The following is a 19224-nucleotide window of genomic DNA, read 5'->3' on the forward strand; positions in this document are numbered from 1 at the left end:
GCTGGTACTCATATACCGGGCCATTCTTCAGGAGTGGGATGATCACTGAGGGACCCACCCCACAGTAGCCAGCGTCCTGCACCAGCCATTAAAAAGCAGTATTGACTCCAAAATCTGCTTATGGCGCCTAAGGTTATACGTGCACATCGGTGTAATAATTGGCAATTAATACCTCGCAATTGACACTAATTGGGACTAATTAAAAATTACGCACCCAGCTTGCAAAGTGGTAGTCAATAAAAAGTATGCACCATAAGAACATAAGAATAAACTTATTGGGTTAGACCAATAGTCCATCAAGCCCAGGAGCCCATTCTCATAGTGGCCAATCCAGATCCCTACCCTGGCCAAAATCCAAGGATTTGCAACATTCAATGCTACCAATCCAGGGCAAGCAGTGGCTTCCCCCTTGTCTTTCTCAATAACAGACTATGGACTTTTCCTCCAGGAAATTGTCCAAACCTTTCTTAAAACTATCCGCTCTTACCACAACCTCTAGTAATACATTCCAGAGCTTAACTATTCTCTGAGTGAAAAACTATCCCCTCTGAGTGACAAACTATTCTCTGAGTGAAAAACTATCCACTCTTACCACAACTTCTAGTAATGCATTCCAGAGCTTAACTATTCTCTGAGTGAAAAAATATTTCCTCCTATTGGTGTTAAAAGTATTTCCCTGTAACTTCATCGAGTGTCCCCAGTTTGTGAATTTGAAAAGGAGGTATGGCCAGGGTGGATCGGAGCATTTCTAAATTATGCACATTGTTATAGAATATACCCGATCTGGTCATTTAGCTGGCCTAAATGGGTGCACCTAAAAGCTAGGCAACACACTGGCACTAAGTGTGACTCTATAAGGTAAGTTTTACAGAATCGTGCTTAGTGCCATACTAGCTGGTATCAATTTTATAAGCCTTATATAGCATAAAGGCCCTGAGTGCGCTGAACCTGAGATCTTTTATTAATTCTTAAGGACCATGGGTTATTTTTATCATTCAGTGGAAAAGGTACCAGTACACAGTATTCCTGGGTAACCCCCTTGAAAAAGACCTGACTAAACTACTTGTTTAATGGGGTCATTTGCTAATTTTGCAAACCAAGGTGGCCAGGGTTCAAGTACTGCTGCTGCTTCTTGCAACTCTGTGCAACTCACCCCCCCTCCCCACCCAATTCACTCATGTGCAAACTCAGATTGTAAGCCCTCCAAAGACATGGGAAAGTGGCTATTATACTTGCATGCAACTCAACTTGATCTACTATATTTTAAAAAACAGCACATGCTAATGCTGTTATTCAATAGCATCATTCGATAGCGTACCACACCGCAGGTTGCTGAGCAACATGAGTTCTATAGGATTGGACGACACATTGACTAAATGGGTTGGGAACTGGCTTGGAGGTAGGCTTCAGAGGGTAATGGTGAATGGCACCCTCTCCAAAATGACGGAGGTGATCAGTGGAGTGCCGCAGGGCTCGGTCTTGGGCCCGATCCTATTCAACATCTTTATAAGAGACTTGGCAGAAGGGCTCCGAGGTAAAATAACATTATTCGTCAATGACGCCAAACTAAGCAATGTAGTGGGCAAAAGCACAACGGACAAAAATTCAATGCCCGACAACATGATGCACGACCTACTCCTACTGAAGTCATTATGCCATTGTATAGATCCATGGTGAGGCCCCACCTGGAATACTGTGTGCAATTGTGGAGGCCGCATTATCGCAAGGATGTGCTGAGACTGGAGTCGGTCCAGAGAATGGCCACCCGGATGGTCTCGGGACTCAAGGATCTCCCATACGAGGAACGGCTAGATAAATTACAGCTATACTCACTCGAGGAGCGCAGAGAGAGGGGAGACATGATCGAGACGTTCAAGTATCTCACGGGCCGCATCGAGGCGGAAGAAGATATCTTCTTTTTTAAGGGTCCAACGGCAACAAGAGGGCATCCGTGGAAAATCAGGGGCTGGAAACTGCACGGTGACACCAGGAAATTATTTTTCACTGAAAGGGTGGTTGATCGCTGGAATAGTCTTCCACTTCAGGTGATTGAGGCCAGCAGTGTGCCTGATTTTAAGGCCAAATTGGATCGACACGTGGGATCCATTCACAGAGTAAAGGTAGGGGAGGGTCATTAGGGTGGGCAGACTAGATGGGCCGTGGCCCTTATCTGCTGTCTATTTCTATGTTTCTATGTTTCTATAAAGGGCTGAATCACTGACTGGCAAAGCAATCATTTTACTAGCTCTCACATCTGGGATAAAACAGTAATGTTATTTCTGAGCCTCAGAATCCTGGTAATATCCAGTGGACTGTAAAAACTGACCCTGTGGAAGGTTCCTATAAGCATCACAATCCTTCCTTATTAACATCCTGAACATATATTGGAGAACATTTTTCAGCTTTAAATAGCAGCAGCCATGGAAGAAAGCACAGTGTATTGATTTTATCTACTGTAAGACTTCTGCACAATTTTCCAATCAGTGTGAATGGGAAGGCCAGAGAACAAGTACATCTGGATGAATTCTGGCTTCAGAGTGGCTGGGAAATGATTTAATTAAATTCAGGTTAAAAAAACATCAGAACTTTCCTAATCTCACCATAGATGGCGGAGGCTTAAGTGGTACAGGGCTAGGGTGGGATCAATTAAAATCCTAGGGACAATGAGGTTCATTTCTTGCCCTGAACCCATAATAGTCTGATATCATGCAGAAAATAAGGGCAACAAAGCAGATGCAGGTAATATACCTTGTATTAAATTTAGATGTTAGATATTTGCTACTAAAGTGGCAACATAATGAAACAGGATCAATTTCAGCAACTATAGGCCCCCTTGTATCAGACCGCTGTGGTGCTCTGATGCTCTGATGCTCATAGAATTCCTATGAGCGTCGGAGCTTTTATTGCAGTGACTTGTAATTTTAAAAAACCCTAACGCAGCTTCATAACTTGATAAAAGGGGGCCATATGTAGGTAGAGTTGCTAATGTCATGAAAAAGATAAAAAAAAACAACCACCACCTGCTACTGCTCTTACGCTGCCCCGGTTCCATTAAATAACTGCAGCAAGGGCAGTACCAGAGGCTTCTGGGCCTTCAGACCACACTGGGGATGGGGGGTGGCATACAGACGTTTGTGCTCTTTGGCTTCCACTTAGCCCACAGCACACCTGTACTTACCTATACAGTATTAAATCCAAACATAAATCCTAGGCAAGCATGTAGCAAGAATTAAACACCAATGATGCTTTGTGTCAAACTAAACTAAACCTTAAGTTTGTATACCGCATCATCTCCATAGAAGTAGAGCTTGGCACGGTTTACAAGAATTGATATAGAAAGGAACTACAATGAAAAGTAGAAGGACTTAGTAAAGAGAAGTTTAGAGGGACTTAGTATATCGAAGAGGGAGGGGACATTACATTTTAGAGAAAAGCCAAGTTTTCAAATGTTTTCGGAAGCGTTGGAGGGAGGTCAGGCTCCGAAGTGGGGCAGTAAAGCTGTTCCAGAGTTCGGTGATCCTGAAGAAGAGGGAAGTGCCTAATTTTCCTGCATGGGGTATGCCTTTTAAAGAGTGAAAGGATAGTTTGAATTTTTGAATGGATCTGGCGGTGTTGGGATTAGAGGAGTTCCAAGATAGTGGAAAAAGGGGAGGCAGGATGCCGTGTAGGGACTTGTAGGTTAGGCAGGCGCATTTGTAGTGAATCCTATGGATAACTGGGAGCCAGTGAAGCTTAGACAGAAGCGGGGAGACGTGGTCAAATTTGCTTTTTGCGAAGAGTAGTTTAGCCGCGATGTTCTGAATCTGCTGGAGTCTATGAAGGCTTTTCTTTGTTAGGCTTAAGTAGATGGAGTTACAGTAATCCAGTCTGGAAAGAATGATGGATTGTACGAGGATAGCAAAGTGTTGGTGATGGAAGCAGGATCTCACTTTCCTTAACATGTAAAAGATTGAAAAAGCATTTTTTTAATAAGGAGTTAAGGTGGTCGTTGAAAGACAGTGTAGAATCAATGATGATGCCCAGAACTTTGCTTGAGTGCTCAAGCTGCAATGTGGTGCCAGAGGATAGTGGGATGAGGGTGGGTAGCTGATCTAATTTTGGGCCGAGCCAAAGTAGTTTTGTTTTGCTCTTTAGTTCAGAGATGCTGAGAAGTGCAAAGTAATTGCAATATGTGAACATTTCAGTAAACAGCAATGTGAAAAAACTTCAGTGTGCACCATAAATAAATGGAGACATGGTACCGTATATACTCGAATATAAACCAAGATTTTTGGGCAAAAACAATAGCCCAAAAATGGGGTCTCGGTTTATATTCGGGTCAGTGCAAATTATATACAGACTAATGGCAATTAGATTTTGAAGACACACAGGTGCTTATATTATACCACCAAATTATATAAAGGCTAATGGCAATTAGGCTTAGAAGACACACGGGTATATATGTTATACCACCAAAAATAATAACAGCAACTTTTCGATCCAGTGGTATCTATTCTATAAAGAATTTAGGTGTCTGCTTTCCTTTATAGAATACTAGTATAACAGGTGAAATACATGCCTTTGATTTAGGTGTGAACACTTAGCCAGCCAAACAGCTGATATAAATACTTGCTCCTAAATGCAAGAAAAAAATGTACAACTTATTGTAAGTCACATATGTAAGTGTGAATCACATCTGCACTATGCCCAGACTTCAAATGTGTGTACCCCTACCTGTAAAGTCAGTTCTGGATTAACCATTAACAAAAATAAATACGTGCTTAGAGCACCAAGGAAAGACAATATATTAAATTACAATAATAAACCATAAAGTGTAACTCAATAATATATTACTTGCACAACTCTGTGGTGTTTTGTTTTGGGGGGTTTTTTTTCATTTGTTTTTCATTTGTTGTAGGGGCTGAAGTAGCGAAACCCAGATTTGCTCAGTATTTCCATGGCAGTATCGCAGGTCTGACCATTCGGCCAGGAAGAACTGAGAGCCAGAAAGTGATTACATGCCTGCAGGCCTGTAAGGAAGGTTTGGATATTAATTCCCTGGAGAGTCTCGGTCAAGGAATAAAGGTAAGAGATAAATTGGATTCATCCTTGATACAGGGATGAGCTACAGATGTGCACAGCCCAACAAAAAAAAGGGTTGTCTGTATTTTTTAATGAAATTTTAGTGGTTTTGTATATTTTTTCATACACTCATATTTCTGTGTATTGAATGTACATAAGAATTTCCTGTATGCACAATTAGATAGTATGCATGCTAATTCGTAGGTATACTTGTGCCTAAGCGATTTGCACACACTTGAAATTTTTAGAAGTCCATGTAATCCAGATTCATGCTCCTGAATGACAACCGCTATTGTGAGCTGGTTTACAATGCAGAGCTGAAGAGGTATAGTGTAAATGGACCTTCAATAATCACAGGAATTACCTGCAATCACATAAATATCTTTACAGTGGAGTAACTGACCTGGTTGTCATTATTTTCAAACTATACACACTAAAATGTGGTAAAACCTGGGCTTAATGCTTTCTAATGTAAGACTTTTCTGCATGCTAAGCCCAGATTTACTGTGGCACATTTTGTGTTTTCTTTCTTTTTTTTTTTTTTAGCAGCTCATATGCTAATCCTCACATCAGTGGATGGTATCTGCAAAAAATTAACTTGGGGAAACTTACCCCCTTTTTTACGAAACCGCGATAACAGTTTTTAGCAGCTCCCGATGCTCATAGGAACTCAATGAGCGTCAGGAGCAGTGTAGGCCATTCAGCGTGGCTCCCCGTTCTAGAAACTGCTATCGCAGTTTTGTAAAAGGAGGCCGTAGGGCCGGATTCTACAAATGGCGCTGGTATCAGCAGCCACCTAAAAGACAACCATCGATCGCGCGTCAATCACACAATGGTGCCTTTTGTGGAATCACGGCTATCTCGAACATAGGCGCCGGAAATGTAGTTCAGGGTTTTCAAGGCCTACATTACCGGCGCCTATTTTTCACGTAAATCGCCTCTATAGTGACATCTAAGAATGCCTAAGATCATTTCCAGCATTAGTCATGCCTTCTTTCACCTTAGATGCCACCATAAATGTGATCTAGTTACCTACAATTTTTGTTTTAAACAATTTTAAGAAGGGTTTTAAATGGCTTTGCCTCTTAAGCTAGGCACCTAACTTATGGCATCGTCTATAGCAGGGGTGTCAAAGTCCCTCCTTGAGGGCCGCAATCCAGTCAGGTTTTCAGGATTTCCCCAATGAATATGCATGAGATCTATTAGCATACAATGAAAGCAGTGTGTGCAAATAGATCTCATGCATATTCATTGGGGAAATCCTGAAAACCCAACTGGAGTGCGGCCCTCAAGGAGGGACTTTGACACCCCTGGTCTATAGAATATGAACTTTACTGCTTCCTGTTTAGTTAGCCAATGTTAATCAAAATATTCCACTTGGGTAATACTTCCATGCCTGTTCTCTACCTATGACACGCCCCCTCCTAAAAATATGTTTAAAAAAAAATAGCTAAAGAGTAGTTTAGTGCAGGGGTTGGCAGTTTCGGTCCTCGAGAGCCACAGGCAGGTCAGGTTCTCAGGATATCCACAATAAATATGCATGAGATAGATTTGCATCTCAAGGAGCAGTGCATGCAAATCCATCTTGCGTATATTCATTGTGGATATCCCGAAAACCTGCCCTGCCCGTGGTTCTCGAGGACCGGAATTGCCTACCCCTGGTTTAGTGCATGCTATCAGGCAAAAAATGCAGTAAAATAAACTAAACGTATGTTAAGGCTTAATGCCATTAAGGCCCAGATTCTAAAAATGTCACTATTAGCTAGGTGCTCTATTGATGCCTAAGCTAATTGTTTTAATTGGCTATTAACAGCATGGTAATTGACTACGCCATTAAAAAACAATTAACAGAAAAAAGTAGGTGCCACAAGGCACTACAAAACATGGCACCGAAATCACACCTACGCAGTTGCCGAATGTCAAAAGAGGTGTGGTTATGGGCGCAGTTGACACATGGCACCACTAAGCGTGATTCTACGTCGAAGGTAGGTGCTGGAAATGTAGGTTTATAAAACCCTGTCCTACTTTCCCAGCGCCTACCTTGAATGCAGGCTGCGATTCTGAAAACAGCACCTTAATCTGAGTGAAACATTGCCAGCGCCATTTTTTTCAGGCGCCTTCCAATGGCGCAACGTTTTTAGAATCTGGGCCTTAGTTTTTAACTCTCTACAGGTCATCCAAAAGTTAGGCTATAAGAATGGAAACCAACCATACCCAATTCCAAAAGAAACTGAAAATTTCACTCTTTGACAGTTAATTCTTCTAAGATCTTCTTAAGCACCTGACCTTTTTTAATCTACCTAAGTGTGTTTCCTATCCCCTCCGCTTCTTCCACCCTAACCCTCTTCCCCTTCTTTTCATCAAGTCGCCTAGAGCCTGTTTAGGTATGCGTGACTCACAAATACTAGATTAGATTAGTTCTGCCCATGCCTTTTGGTATCCCTGGTGGTCCAGAGGTAAATTGCGGCAGGAGCAATCTTCCTTCACTCCTTCTTGTGTAGAGCCACTAGCTAATTGACTGCCGTGAGTTCTTGTGGTCCCTCAGTATGTATGGAAGGCAATTTTCAACCAAATTATATACAGGCTAATGGCAATTAGGCTTTGAAGACACACAGGTGCATATGTTATACCACCAAAAATCATAACAGCAACTTTTCGATCCAGGATAAACATGCACTACCTACTAATGATAATTCTGTTGTAAAATGAACCGAACATTCTGATTACTTAAAAACAAACAAACCTAAAATGTATATAAGGTGCTGTTTATAAACTCAGATTAGAAAGCTTAAAAATAGTATAATAATGTAAATGGTCACAATCCCAGCCATCAATAGCAAATGAAGGTTGCTGTCTCCCATAGCAAATAAATAATTTGGTTGTGAACCACTTCGGAAGCAATGTTATTCTATGGGTCCAGGAGCATTGGGCTACCTGTTAAAGAGGCTGGCGTCCATCAGTAAGGGTGGTGAGCTACAGTGTGATACTATGATGAAAGCTCAAATCGAACCCCCCCTAGTGGTGCCTGAACCAGTCCCCTCCCAACCTGAAGGTCCTCCTAGTGGCCTACCCTGGAAGTCACCCCTCCTCCAACCAAAGGATCCCAAACCCCCTCTTAAACCCTCTCATAGGCCTACCTTAATTCAAATCTTTGGTGTTTAGTAGTGTGGCTTGGAACAACACGCAGTTGCATACCTTTTCACTTGCTGATGAACTCTAGCAATTAGTCTCTTGTACAAAAACATTACTCCTAGTATCACAAGACTGTTGCTAGGGGTCTCTAGCACCATTTTGGATGAGTTTGCCAGTGAGGGCAGGAGGAACTGAGCTTTGCTCCTGGTCACATTGGTAGACACCAGAATTTTTGACTTGATAGCCCTGAGGGGGCTTTCAGGCCATCCAGTGTGTGTGGGGGGGGGAGAGAAAGTGGGGAGGCTGAGGAGTATTCAGTTGAAAGAAAGTTGACAACCAGGGGAAGTGCTTTTCAGGTTGGAGAATTTGGTTGGGTTGCCAGTAGAGGGGCGCTTAATTAGGAAGGCAAGAGGGCTTTCAGCTTGATGGGGGAGGGGTGCTTTGGTCACCGCTGTTATTGATGGATGCCAGCCCCTTTAACATATGGGCACTTGAGTATCAGGTGCTCCCAGGTTGTCCCCTCATTTTTATCTGAGGTTATTTTACCATTTATTCAACTTGAACTCGCTGCACACTGCAAGCCACTTTATAGTAATTTACATAGTAATAAACTGCTTTTCATCCATTTGCATGTTTTACATCCCATTACTGTTTAATGTAGTATCACCTACATATCTCTGTGTTAGGCACTGCAACCAGCCTTAGAGCCAATTAACATGCATTAAGTGTTTAAATAACATGAATTAATGTCCTAGTGCAGCTTAATAACTACAGTGCTCCCTCGTAAATTTGCGGTCTGCGATTCGCAGTCCCGGCCATTTGTGGTATTTTCTGACCACGAATGACTGGGCAGGAGAGAGCAGCAGGAGCGCCGGCGAGTGAAGGAAATCACTCGCGGTATGCTCTGACCGCCTCTTCCTCTACTAAAGTCGGCCTCACCAATCAGGAGCTGCTTTGACATGCAGCTCCGGATTGGTGAGGCCCTCCCAAGCCGAACAGAGTTAAAGTGAAGGTTGAAAGAAGCAGAAGCTATATATGAATTAAGCTACATGAAATTAAGCTAAGTTATTTGCTGATTTATATATTTATTTGCTTATTTATTTAAAGCAAAAGTAAGCACGGAGCACTTTAATATATGAATGATACAAATGATAAAAATAGGGAAAAGTGCAATATTGTAAGGCACACATGCACTTTTGAAAAACAGTTAAGAAAAAGAAAAAAAAGATTAAAAAATTGCTTTAAGGAGCCAATGAGGAAAATACCACGTAAAGCTTGCCGCGATGAAAGGATTTTGAGGCGGTGAGTGGTGGGGCTGAGGCTCATAAAATAGGTTAAAAAATTTATAAAAGAGTTTGTGAAGAGCCCAACCTGATAAACCTGATTGATATATTATAAATAAAGTTTGTAATCACTGCATCAGGGTGGGGGCTAGTAAAATGCCTACAATCCCGCTTTATCAGAGAATAATATTCCACTCTATAGTGTCATTTAGACCATCAGGTACCTGAAAAAATTGGCATTTTTTTACATTATAAGCTAAATTCTATACAGTATATGACATCTAAAAAATCAGCACTGAATAAAGTGCTATTCTATAAATCGTGCATAAAGTTATGTCTGGTTTATAGAATAGTGCTTATCCCCAGGAACCACACCTAACTTTATGCACAGCCAATGAAAATGTAGTGCAAGTTCCCATGCCCAAATCTATGTGCGTAATTTAAAAGAATACCCCCAATCCACCCATTCCCACAACCCGTTCTTGGACTCATGTGTAAAATTTAGGCATAGATCCTGTGCCTAAATTTACATGCATAACTTGTAGTTAATTCTAATTGTGTCAATAATTTCTTGTTAAAATACTAATCATACAATGTTTGGTGGAATATGGTCTGTTTGGCCAAATACGAGCGCATTGCGGTGGAGAGGTTGCGGTCAGTGAAAAAATATGAAAAACTCTGGGCTCCTCTCCTGGATTACTCTGCTATCCCTCACCTCTCTTAGGGCGTGACTCACTGTAGCAGTGAAGAAAGCGATCAGAGACAAGAAGACTTTGTTTAAGGAATGGAAAAGGACAAAAACGGACGAAAACTGGAAAAAGCACAAACAACATCAAAACAAGTGCCACAAGGCGGTAAGAGGGGCCAAAAGAGACTACAAGGAAAAAATAGCCAAGGAGGCAAAAAACTTTAAGCCGTTCTTTTGATTTATTAAGGGGAAACGACCCACGAAGGAAGCAATGGGGCTGTTAGATGACCACCGAATAAAAGAAGTACTAAAGGAGGACAAAGCCATCACTGACAAGCTGAACACATTTTTTGTGTGTGTATTTACCAAAGAGGATATGTCCAATATACCAGAAGCCAACAGGATATACACAAGAAATGAAGATAGGAAACTGACAGGGACGACAGTCAGTCTAGAAGAGGTATGCAGACAGATTGATAGGCTTAAAAATGATAAATCCCTGGGACCGGATGGCATCCACCCGAGGGTAATCAAGGAACTGAAAGGGGTTATAGCTGAACTGCTTCATCTAATAGCCAATCTGTCAATCAAATCGGGAAAGATTCCGGAAGACTGGAAAGTGGCGAATGTTACACCGATCTTCAAGAAAGGTTCGAAGTGAGATCCAGGAAACTACAGACCAGCGAGTATGACTTTGGTACCGGGAAAGATGGTAGAGGCATTGATAAAGGACCGCATCATTGATCAACTTGATGGACACAAACTGATGAGAACCAGTCAGCACGGCTTCAGCAAAGGAAGATCTTGCTTGACAAACTTACTGCACTTCTTTAAAGGAGTAAATGGTCAGAAAGACAAGGGTGACCCAGTTGATGACATATATCTAGATTTTCAGAAGGCGTTCGACAAGGTCCCGCATGAACGTCTACTTTGAAAAATTGTGAGCCATGGAATTGAGGGTGATATATTCACGTGGATTAAAAACTGGTTGGTGGATAGGAAACAGAGAGTGGGGGTAAATGGACAATACTCGAACTGGAAAAGCGTCACGAGTGGAGTGCAGCAGGGTTCGGTGCTCGGGCCTGTGCTCTTCAACATATTTATAAATATGGCATGATGAGTGAGATGATTAAATTTGCGGATGATACAAAGTTATTCAGAGTAGTGAGGACACAGATGGATTGTGAAGACCTACAACGAGACATACATACACTCAAGGAATGAGCCGCGAAATGGCAAATAAGGTTCATTGTGGATAAGTGCAAGGTGATGCATGTCGGTAACAAAAATCATGCGCATGAATACAGGATGTCTGGTACTATATTCGGAGAGAGCCCCAAGGAAAGAGACTTGGGCATACTTGTAGACGAGTCAATGAAATGGTTCCTGCAATGTGCAGTGAAAAGGGCAAACAGAATGCTAGGAATGATTAAGAAGGGGATCACGAACAGATCTGAAAAGGTTATCATGCCGTTATACTGGGCCATGGTACGCCCACACCTGGAATACTGCGTCCAACACTGGTCGCCGTACATGAAAAAGGACATAGTACTACTCAAAAGGGTACAGAGAAGAGTGGCAAAAATGGTTAAGGGACTGGGAGAGTTGCCGTACAATGAGAAGCTAGAGAACTGGGCCTCTTCTCCTTTGAAAAGAGGAGACTGAGAGGGGATGTGATTGAAACATTCAAGATATTGAAGGGAATTGACTTAGTAGAGAAAGAGATTGTTCACCCTCTCCAAGGTGAAGAGAACGAGAGGGCACTCGCTAAAGTTAGAAGGGAAAAGATTCCATACAAGTGTAAGGAAGTTCTTTTTCACCCAGAGAGTGATAGAAATCTGGAAAGCTCTTCCACAGGTTGTTATAGGGGAAAGCACCCTTTAGGGATTCAAGAAAAGGTTGGATAGGTTCCTACTGGAGCAGAACATATGCAGGTAAGGCTAGACTCAAATAGAGCACTGGTCTTTGACCTAAGGGCTGCCGCATGAGCGGACTGCTGGGCACGATGGGCACTGGTCTGACCCAGCAACGGCAAATCTTATGTTTTTAAGGTGTGTGCAAAATTGTACAATGTTCTTACACAGCCATATGTTACCTGGCAACTTGTTCTATAAACCTACCACCATCACTGAAAATACTGTGTGACTCGTTACAGCATAATGTACAGTATCCACAACCAATCCATTTGTATCTGAGGCTTACTAAGATTTCTGGCCAAGGTGGACCATAAGGAAGTGAATAAATTTATGAGCAGCTTGGAAAAGTTGCTGTGTAGGTTGTGGAAAATTATACAGGAGATTTTGAAGTTTATTTGAGTAATGGCACAGAGCCAATGCAACTGCTTGGAAAAAAAAGTCTAGCTGCAGAGTTTTGGATTAGTTGTAATTTGAGGGTTAGTATTGTGTTGATTCCTGAATAGAGGGAGTTGTAGTAATCAAGCTGTGAGAAAATTAGCATTTGTACAAGTATGACAAATTGGTTGTGAAACATAAGAACATAAAAATTGCCACTGCTGAGTCAGACCGGTGGTCCATCATGCCCAGCAGTCTACTCACGCAGCGGCCCTCTGATCAAAGACCAGTGCCCTAACTGAGACTAGCCCTATTCTGATTCAGCAGGAACTTGTCTAACTTTGTCTTGAATCCCTGGAGAGTGTTCTTCCCTATGACAGACTCCGGAAGAGCGTTCCAGTTTTCTACCACTCTCTGGGTGAAGAAGAACTTCCTTATGTTCATACGGAATCTATCCTCTTTCAGTTTTAGAGAGTGCCCTCTCATTCTCCCTACTTTGGAGAGGGTGAACAACCTGTCCTTATCAACCAAGACTATTCCTTTCAGTACCTTGAATGTTTCGATTATGTCCCCTCTCAATCTCCTCTGTTTGAGGGAGAAGAGGCCCAGTTTCTCTAATCTTTTGCTGGAAGTAGGGTCTTATAAGTCTCAATTGTTTCATGGAAAAGGTTTTCTTTCAGAGATTTGAGATTTGTGGTTCAAGGAATAGTGTAGAGTCCAGTATAACACTCAGTACCTTGGAGGATTTTCCATGATTTTCCATGGATTCCATGTCTAGTTTATTTCCTGATGGCAGGACAATGCAGTGTGAGCTGTTGAGGGGCGTGGAACCAGAGGATTTTGGTTTTGGTTGTGTTCAGTTTGAGTTTGTTGATATTGGCCCATGATTATATCTTGTCGATGTTATCAATGACTTTTTTCTGACACATCTGGTTAATTGAAATGGGAATGAAAAAGAGAATGTCATCCCCGTATGACACACAATTCTATCATACCTGTCAAAACATGTGAAAATTAGTGAATTTTTTTTTATCTTCAGATGGCTGACAGGGTGTATAACTCCTGTATGTTTCAGCCTATATCCTCATTAACCCATTTATCAATGTTTTGCTTATTTCCATAACTTCATTTTCATGTGCAATCTCTAAATAAAGTAATGCTTTTAAATTCCAACAATAACATCATATATATAGTTCTTCACTCTTCCCTACACAAATCCACATTTCAAAATTTTCTTCAGGGTAGAGGTGGTAATCTTATTTCAACATTAAAAGGGACTTTATAATAGCCAAATGTAATGTTACCAAGGGAGCTTATGAACAATATTGGGGAGAGGGGAGAACCCTGAAGTACTCTACAGAAGACTTTTGAGGTGACAAAAATGGTAGGAGATTTGCTCCAAAAGATGTATGAGGAGAGACTGGAAGTCCTAAATATGTATACTCTAGAGCAGTGGTTCCCAACCCTATCCTGGAAGACCCCCAGGCCAATCGGGTTTTCAGGATAGCCCTAATGAATATGCATGGAGCAGATTTGCATGCCTGCCACTTCTATTATATGCAAATCTCTCTCATGCATATTCAGTAGGGCTAGCCTGAAAACCCTATTGACATTGGGGGTCCTCCAGGACAGGGTTGGGGACCACTGCTCTAGAGGAATGGAGGCATTCAGACATTCATATACTTGAAAAGTATTAACATAGAACAAAATCTTTTCCAGAGAAAGGAAAATGGTAAAACCGAGAGTCTTAAAGGAATTGAAGGTTGAAATCGGAGAGTTATTGCAAAAACTTGCAAACCTGACAATCAGAACTGGACAGATACCGGATGACTGGAGGATAGCGAACGTCACGCCAATTTTTAAAAAAGGATCGAGAGGGGAACCGGGCAACTATAGGCCTGTGAGTCTTACGTCTGTCCCCGGCAAGATGGTTGAAGCACTGATCAAGGATAGCATAGTCTGGCACTTGGACGCACACGACTTGATGAAACCCAGTCAACATGGATTCAGGAAAGGGAAATCATGTTTGATGAATTTACTCCAATTTTTTGAGACTGTGAACGAGCAAATTGATAGTGGGAAGCCGGTGGACATAATATACTTGGACTTCCAGAAAGCGTTCGACAAAGTTCCACATGAAAGACTTCTCAGGAAACTACAAAGCCATGGCATAGAGGGGGATATACAAAGGTGGATAGGCAAATGGCTGGAAAACCGAAAGCAGAGAGTGGGCATAAATGGGAAGTTCTCCGACTGGGAGAAAGTGACTAGTGGTGTACCCCAGGGCTCGGTACTTGGGCCGATCCTTTTTAATATTTATATCAATGACCTGGAGGAAGGAACAACCAGTGAGATCATCAAGTTTGCAGATGATACAAAACTATGCCGGGCAATCAGATCGCAGGAGGATAGAGAGGAACTCCAGAGCGACTTGTGTCGGTTAGAAACATGGGCGGAGAAATGGCAGATGAAGTTCAATGTGGAGAAATGCAAGGTAATGCATTTAGGCAATAAGAATAAGGAATACGAGTATACAATGTCAGGTGCAACTCTGGGGAAGAGTGAACAAGAAAAGGACCTGGGTGTACTGATAGATAGGACCCTGAAGCCGTCGGCACAATGCGCGGCAGCGGCAAAGAAGGCAAATAGAATGTTGGGCATGATAAAGAAAGGAATCTCGAGTAGATCGGAGAAAGTTATAATGCCGCTTTATAGGGCAATGGTCAGACCACACTTGGAATACTGCGTCCAACATTGGTCTCCCTACCTAAAGAAGGATATAAAACTGCTGGAGAGGGTGCAGAGACGAGCAACAAAACTGGTGAAGGGTATGGAGAAACTGGAATACGAGGATAGACTTATAACACTAGGATTGTTCTCCCTAGAGAAAAGGAGACTGCGTGGGGATATGATCGAGACCTTCAAAATACTGAAAGGAATCGACAAAATAGAGCAGAGAAGATTATTTACATTGTCCAATTTGACACGGACTAGAGGACATGAAATGAAGCTAAGGGGGGACAGGTTCAGGACTAATGTCAGGAAGTTCTGCTTCACTCAGAGAGTGGTTGACACCTGGAATGCCCTCCCAGAGGAGATTATTGCGGAATCGACCGTCCTAGGCTTCAAGAGCAAACTAGATGCATATCTCCTTAAGAGAGGCATATAAAGATATGATGGACTATAAATTACGCCAGGGTACACCTGGCAGGGCCTCCGCGTGCGCGGATCGCCGGACTTGATGGACCAAAGGTCTGATCCGGAGATGGCAGTTCTTATGTTCTTATGTTCAGAGGGCATAATTTGAAGTTGAAGGATGGGAGACTCAAGAGTAATGTTAGGAAATTCTTCTTTGTAGAGAGGGTGGTTGATGCCTGGAATGCACTCCCGAGGAAAGTGATAGTAACATATAACATAGTAGATGACGGCAGATAAAGACCCGAATGGTCCATCCAGTCTGCCCAACCTGATTCAATTGAAATTATTATTTTTTTTATTTTTTATTTTTCCTTCTTAGCTATTTCTGGGCGAGAATCCAAAGCTTTTCCCGGTACTGTGCTTGGGTTCCAACTGCCGAAATCTCTGTTAAGACTTACTCCAGCCCATCTACACCCTCCCAGCCATTGAAGCCCTCCCCTGCCCATCCTCCTCCAAACGGCCATGCACAGACACAGACCGTACAAGTCTGCCCAGTAACTGGCCTAGTTCAATCTTTAATATTATTTTCTGATTCTAAATCTTCTGTGTTCATCCCACGCTTCTTTGAACTCAGTCACAGTTTTACTCTCCACCACCTCTCTCGGGAGCGCATTCCAGGCATCCACCACCCTCTCCGTAAAGTAGAATTTCCTAACATTGCCCCTGAATCTACCACCCCTCAACTTCAAATTATGTCCTCTGGTTTTACCATTTTCCTTTCTCTGGAAAAGTATTTGAACGTCTGAATCATATCTCCCCTGTCTCTCCTTTCCTCTAGGGTATACATATTCAGGGCTTCCAGTCTCTCCTCATACGTCTTCTGGCGCAAGCCTCCTATCATTTTCGTCGCCCTCCTCTGGACCGCCTCAAGTCTTCTTACGTCTTTCGCCAGATACAGTCTCCAAAACTGAACACAATACTCCAAGTGGGGCCTCACCAATGACCTGTACAGGGGCATCAACACCTTCTTCCTTCTACTGACTACGCCTCTCTTTATACAGCCCAGAATCCTTCTGGCAGCAGCCACTGCCTTGTCACACTGTTTTTTCGCCTTTAGATCTTCGGACACTATCACCCCAAGGTCCCTCTCCCCGTCCGTGCATATCAGCTTCTCTCCTCCCAGCATATACGGTTCCTTCCTATTATTAATCCCCAAATGCATTACTCTGCATTTCTTTGCATTGAATTTTAGTTGCCAGGCATTAGACCATTCCTCTAACTTTTGCAGATCCTTTTTCATATTTTCCACTCCCTCTACGGTGTCTACTCTGTTACAAATCTTGGTATCATCTGCAAAAAGGCACACTTTTCCTTCTAACCCTTCAGCAATGTCACTTACATACATATTGAACAGGATTGGCCCCAGCACCGAACCCTGAGGGACTCCACTAGTCACCTTTCCTTCCTTCGAGCGACTTCCATTAACCACCACCCTCTGGCGTCTGTCCGACAGCCAGTTTCTGACCCAGTTCACCACTTTGGGTCCTAACTTCAGCCCTTCAAGTTTGTTCAACAGCCTCCTATGAGGAACTGTATCAAAGGCTTTGCTGAAATCCAAGTAAATTACATCTAGCATATGTCCTCGATCCAGCTCTCTGGTCACCCAATCAAAAAATTCAATCAGGTTCGTTTGGCACGATTTACCTTTTGTAAAGCCATGTTGCCTCGGATCCTGTAACCCATTAGATTCAAGAAAATATACTATCCTTTCTTTCAGCAACACTTCCATTATTTTTCCAACAACTGAAGTGAGGCTCACCGGCCTGTAGTTTCCTGCTTCATCCTTGTGACCACTTTTATGAATAGGGACCACATCCGCTCTCCTCCAATCCCCAGGAATCACTCCCGTCTCCAGAGATTTGTTGAACAAGTCTTTAATAGGACTCGCCCGAACCTCTCTGAGTTCCCTTAGTATCCTGGGATGGATCCCGTCTGGTCCCATCGCTTTGTCCACCTTCAGTTTTTCAAGTTGCTCATAAACACCCTCCTCCGTGAACGGCGTAGAATCTACTCCATTTTCTCGTGTAACTTTGCCGGACAATCTCGGTCCTTCTCCAGGATTTTCTTCTGTGAACACAGAACAGAAGTATTTGTTTAGCACATTTGCTTTCTCCTCATCACTCTCCACATATTTGTCCCCAGCATCTTTTAGCCTAGCAATTCCATTTTTTATCTTCCTCCTTTCACTAATATATCTGAAAAAAATTTTATCTCCCTTTTTTACATTTTTAGCCATTTGTTCTTCCGCCTATGCCTTCGCCAAACGTATTTCTCTCTTGGCTTCTTTCAATTTCACCCTGTAGTCCTTTCTGCTCTCCTCTTCTTGGGTTTTTTTATATTTCATGAACGCCAACTCTTTCGCCTTTATTTTCTCAGCCACTAGGTTGGAGAACCATATCGGCTTCCTTTTTCTCTTGTTTTTATTGATTTTCTTCACATAAAGGTCCGTAGCCATTTTTATCGCTCCTTTCAGCTTAGACCACTGTCTTTCCACTTCTCTTATGTCCTCCCATCCTAACAGCTCTTTCTTCAGGTACTTTCCCATTGCATTAAAGTCCGTACGTTTGAAATCTAGGACTTTAAGTATCGTGCGGCCGCTCTCCACTTTAGCCGTTATATCAAACCAAACCGTTTGATGATCGCTACTACCCAGGTGAGCACCCACTCGAACATTAGAGATACTCTCTCCATTTGTGAGGACCAGATCCAATATCGCTTTTTCCCTTGTGGGTTCCGTCACCATTTGTCTGAGCAGAGCCTCTTGAAAGGCATCCACAATCTCCCTACTTCTTTCCGATTCCGCAGACGGAACATTCCAGTCCGCATCCGGCAAGTTGAAATCTCCCAACAGCAGAACCTCCTCTTTCCTTCCAAACTTTTGGATATCCACAATCAGATCCTTATCAATTTGCTGCGATTGAGTCGGAGGTCTGTAGACTACACCCACGTAGATAGAAGTTCCATCTTCTCTTTTCAGAGCAATCCATATCGCTTCTTCCTCTCCCCAGGTCCCTTGCATTTCGGTCGCTTGGATATTGATCTTTACATAGAGAGCTACTCCTCCACCTTTATGACCATCTCTGTCCTTCCTAAAAAGATTATATCCCGGTATGTTTGCATCCCATCCATGTGATTCACTGAACCATGTCTCTGTGATAGCAACAATATCTAGATCTGCCTCTAATATCAGGGCTTGCAGATCATGAACTTTGTTGCTTAGACTGCGAGCATTTGTGGTCATCGCTTTCCAGCTATTTTTCAGCGATAATCTCCTTTTTCGTATGGATTTTTGTGTCGTTTCACTTTCCGTTTCAATACTAAGAAATGAGTTGCTGATATTGCTTATGTTGCAGCCTTTACTACTATCACATCTTTTCTTTTGCCGGGGGTGGTCTCTATAATTGTCCTTCGTACATACACCACCCCCACCTTCTAGTTTAAATGCCTAGAAAAATATTGTCTAAATTTCTCTGCAAGGTTTCTTTTTCCTGCTGTAGTAATATGTAGCCCATCAGTGCAATATAGCTTCTTGTCCTTCCATGTATTTCCCCATCCTCCTATGTACCTGAAG

General features: G+C 42.5%; 1 protein-coding gene across 3 annotated transcripts in view; it reads left to right on the forward strand.

Annotated features, from left to right (window-relative positions):
- Window positions 1–19224, forward strand: part of CLSTN2 (calsyntenin 2) — a 1243607-nt gene that overhangs the window by 950608 nt on the left and 273775 nt on the right. For all 3 annotated transcript variants that reach the window (XM_033958408.1, XM_033958407.1, XM_033958409.1), the window contains one exon: window positions 4898–5064. In XM_033958408.1, the coding sequence (XP_033814299.1) occupies window positions 4898–5064 (167 nt within the window). The remainder of the gene's footprint in view (window positions 1–4897; window positions 5065–19224) is intronic.

Source organism: Geotrypetes seraphini, chromosome 9 (assembly GCF_902459505.1).
Source record: "Geotrypetes seraphini chromosome 9, aGeoSer1.1, whole genome shotgun sequence".
NCBI classification, from domain to species: Eukaryota; Metazoa; Chordata; class Amphibia; order Gymnophiona; family Dermophiidae; genus Geotrypetes; species Geotrypetes seraphini.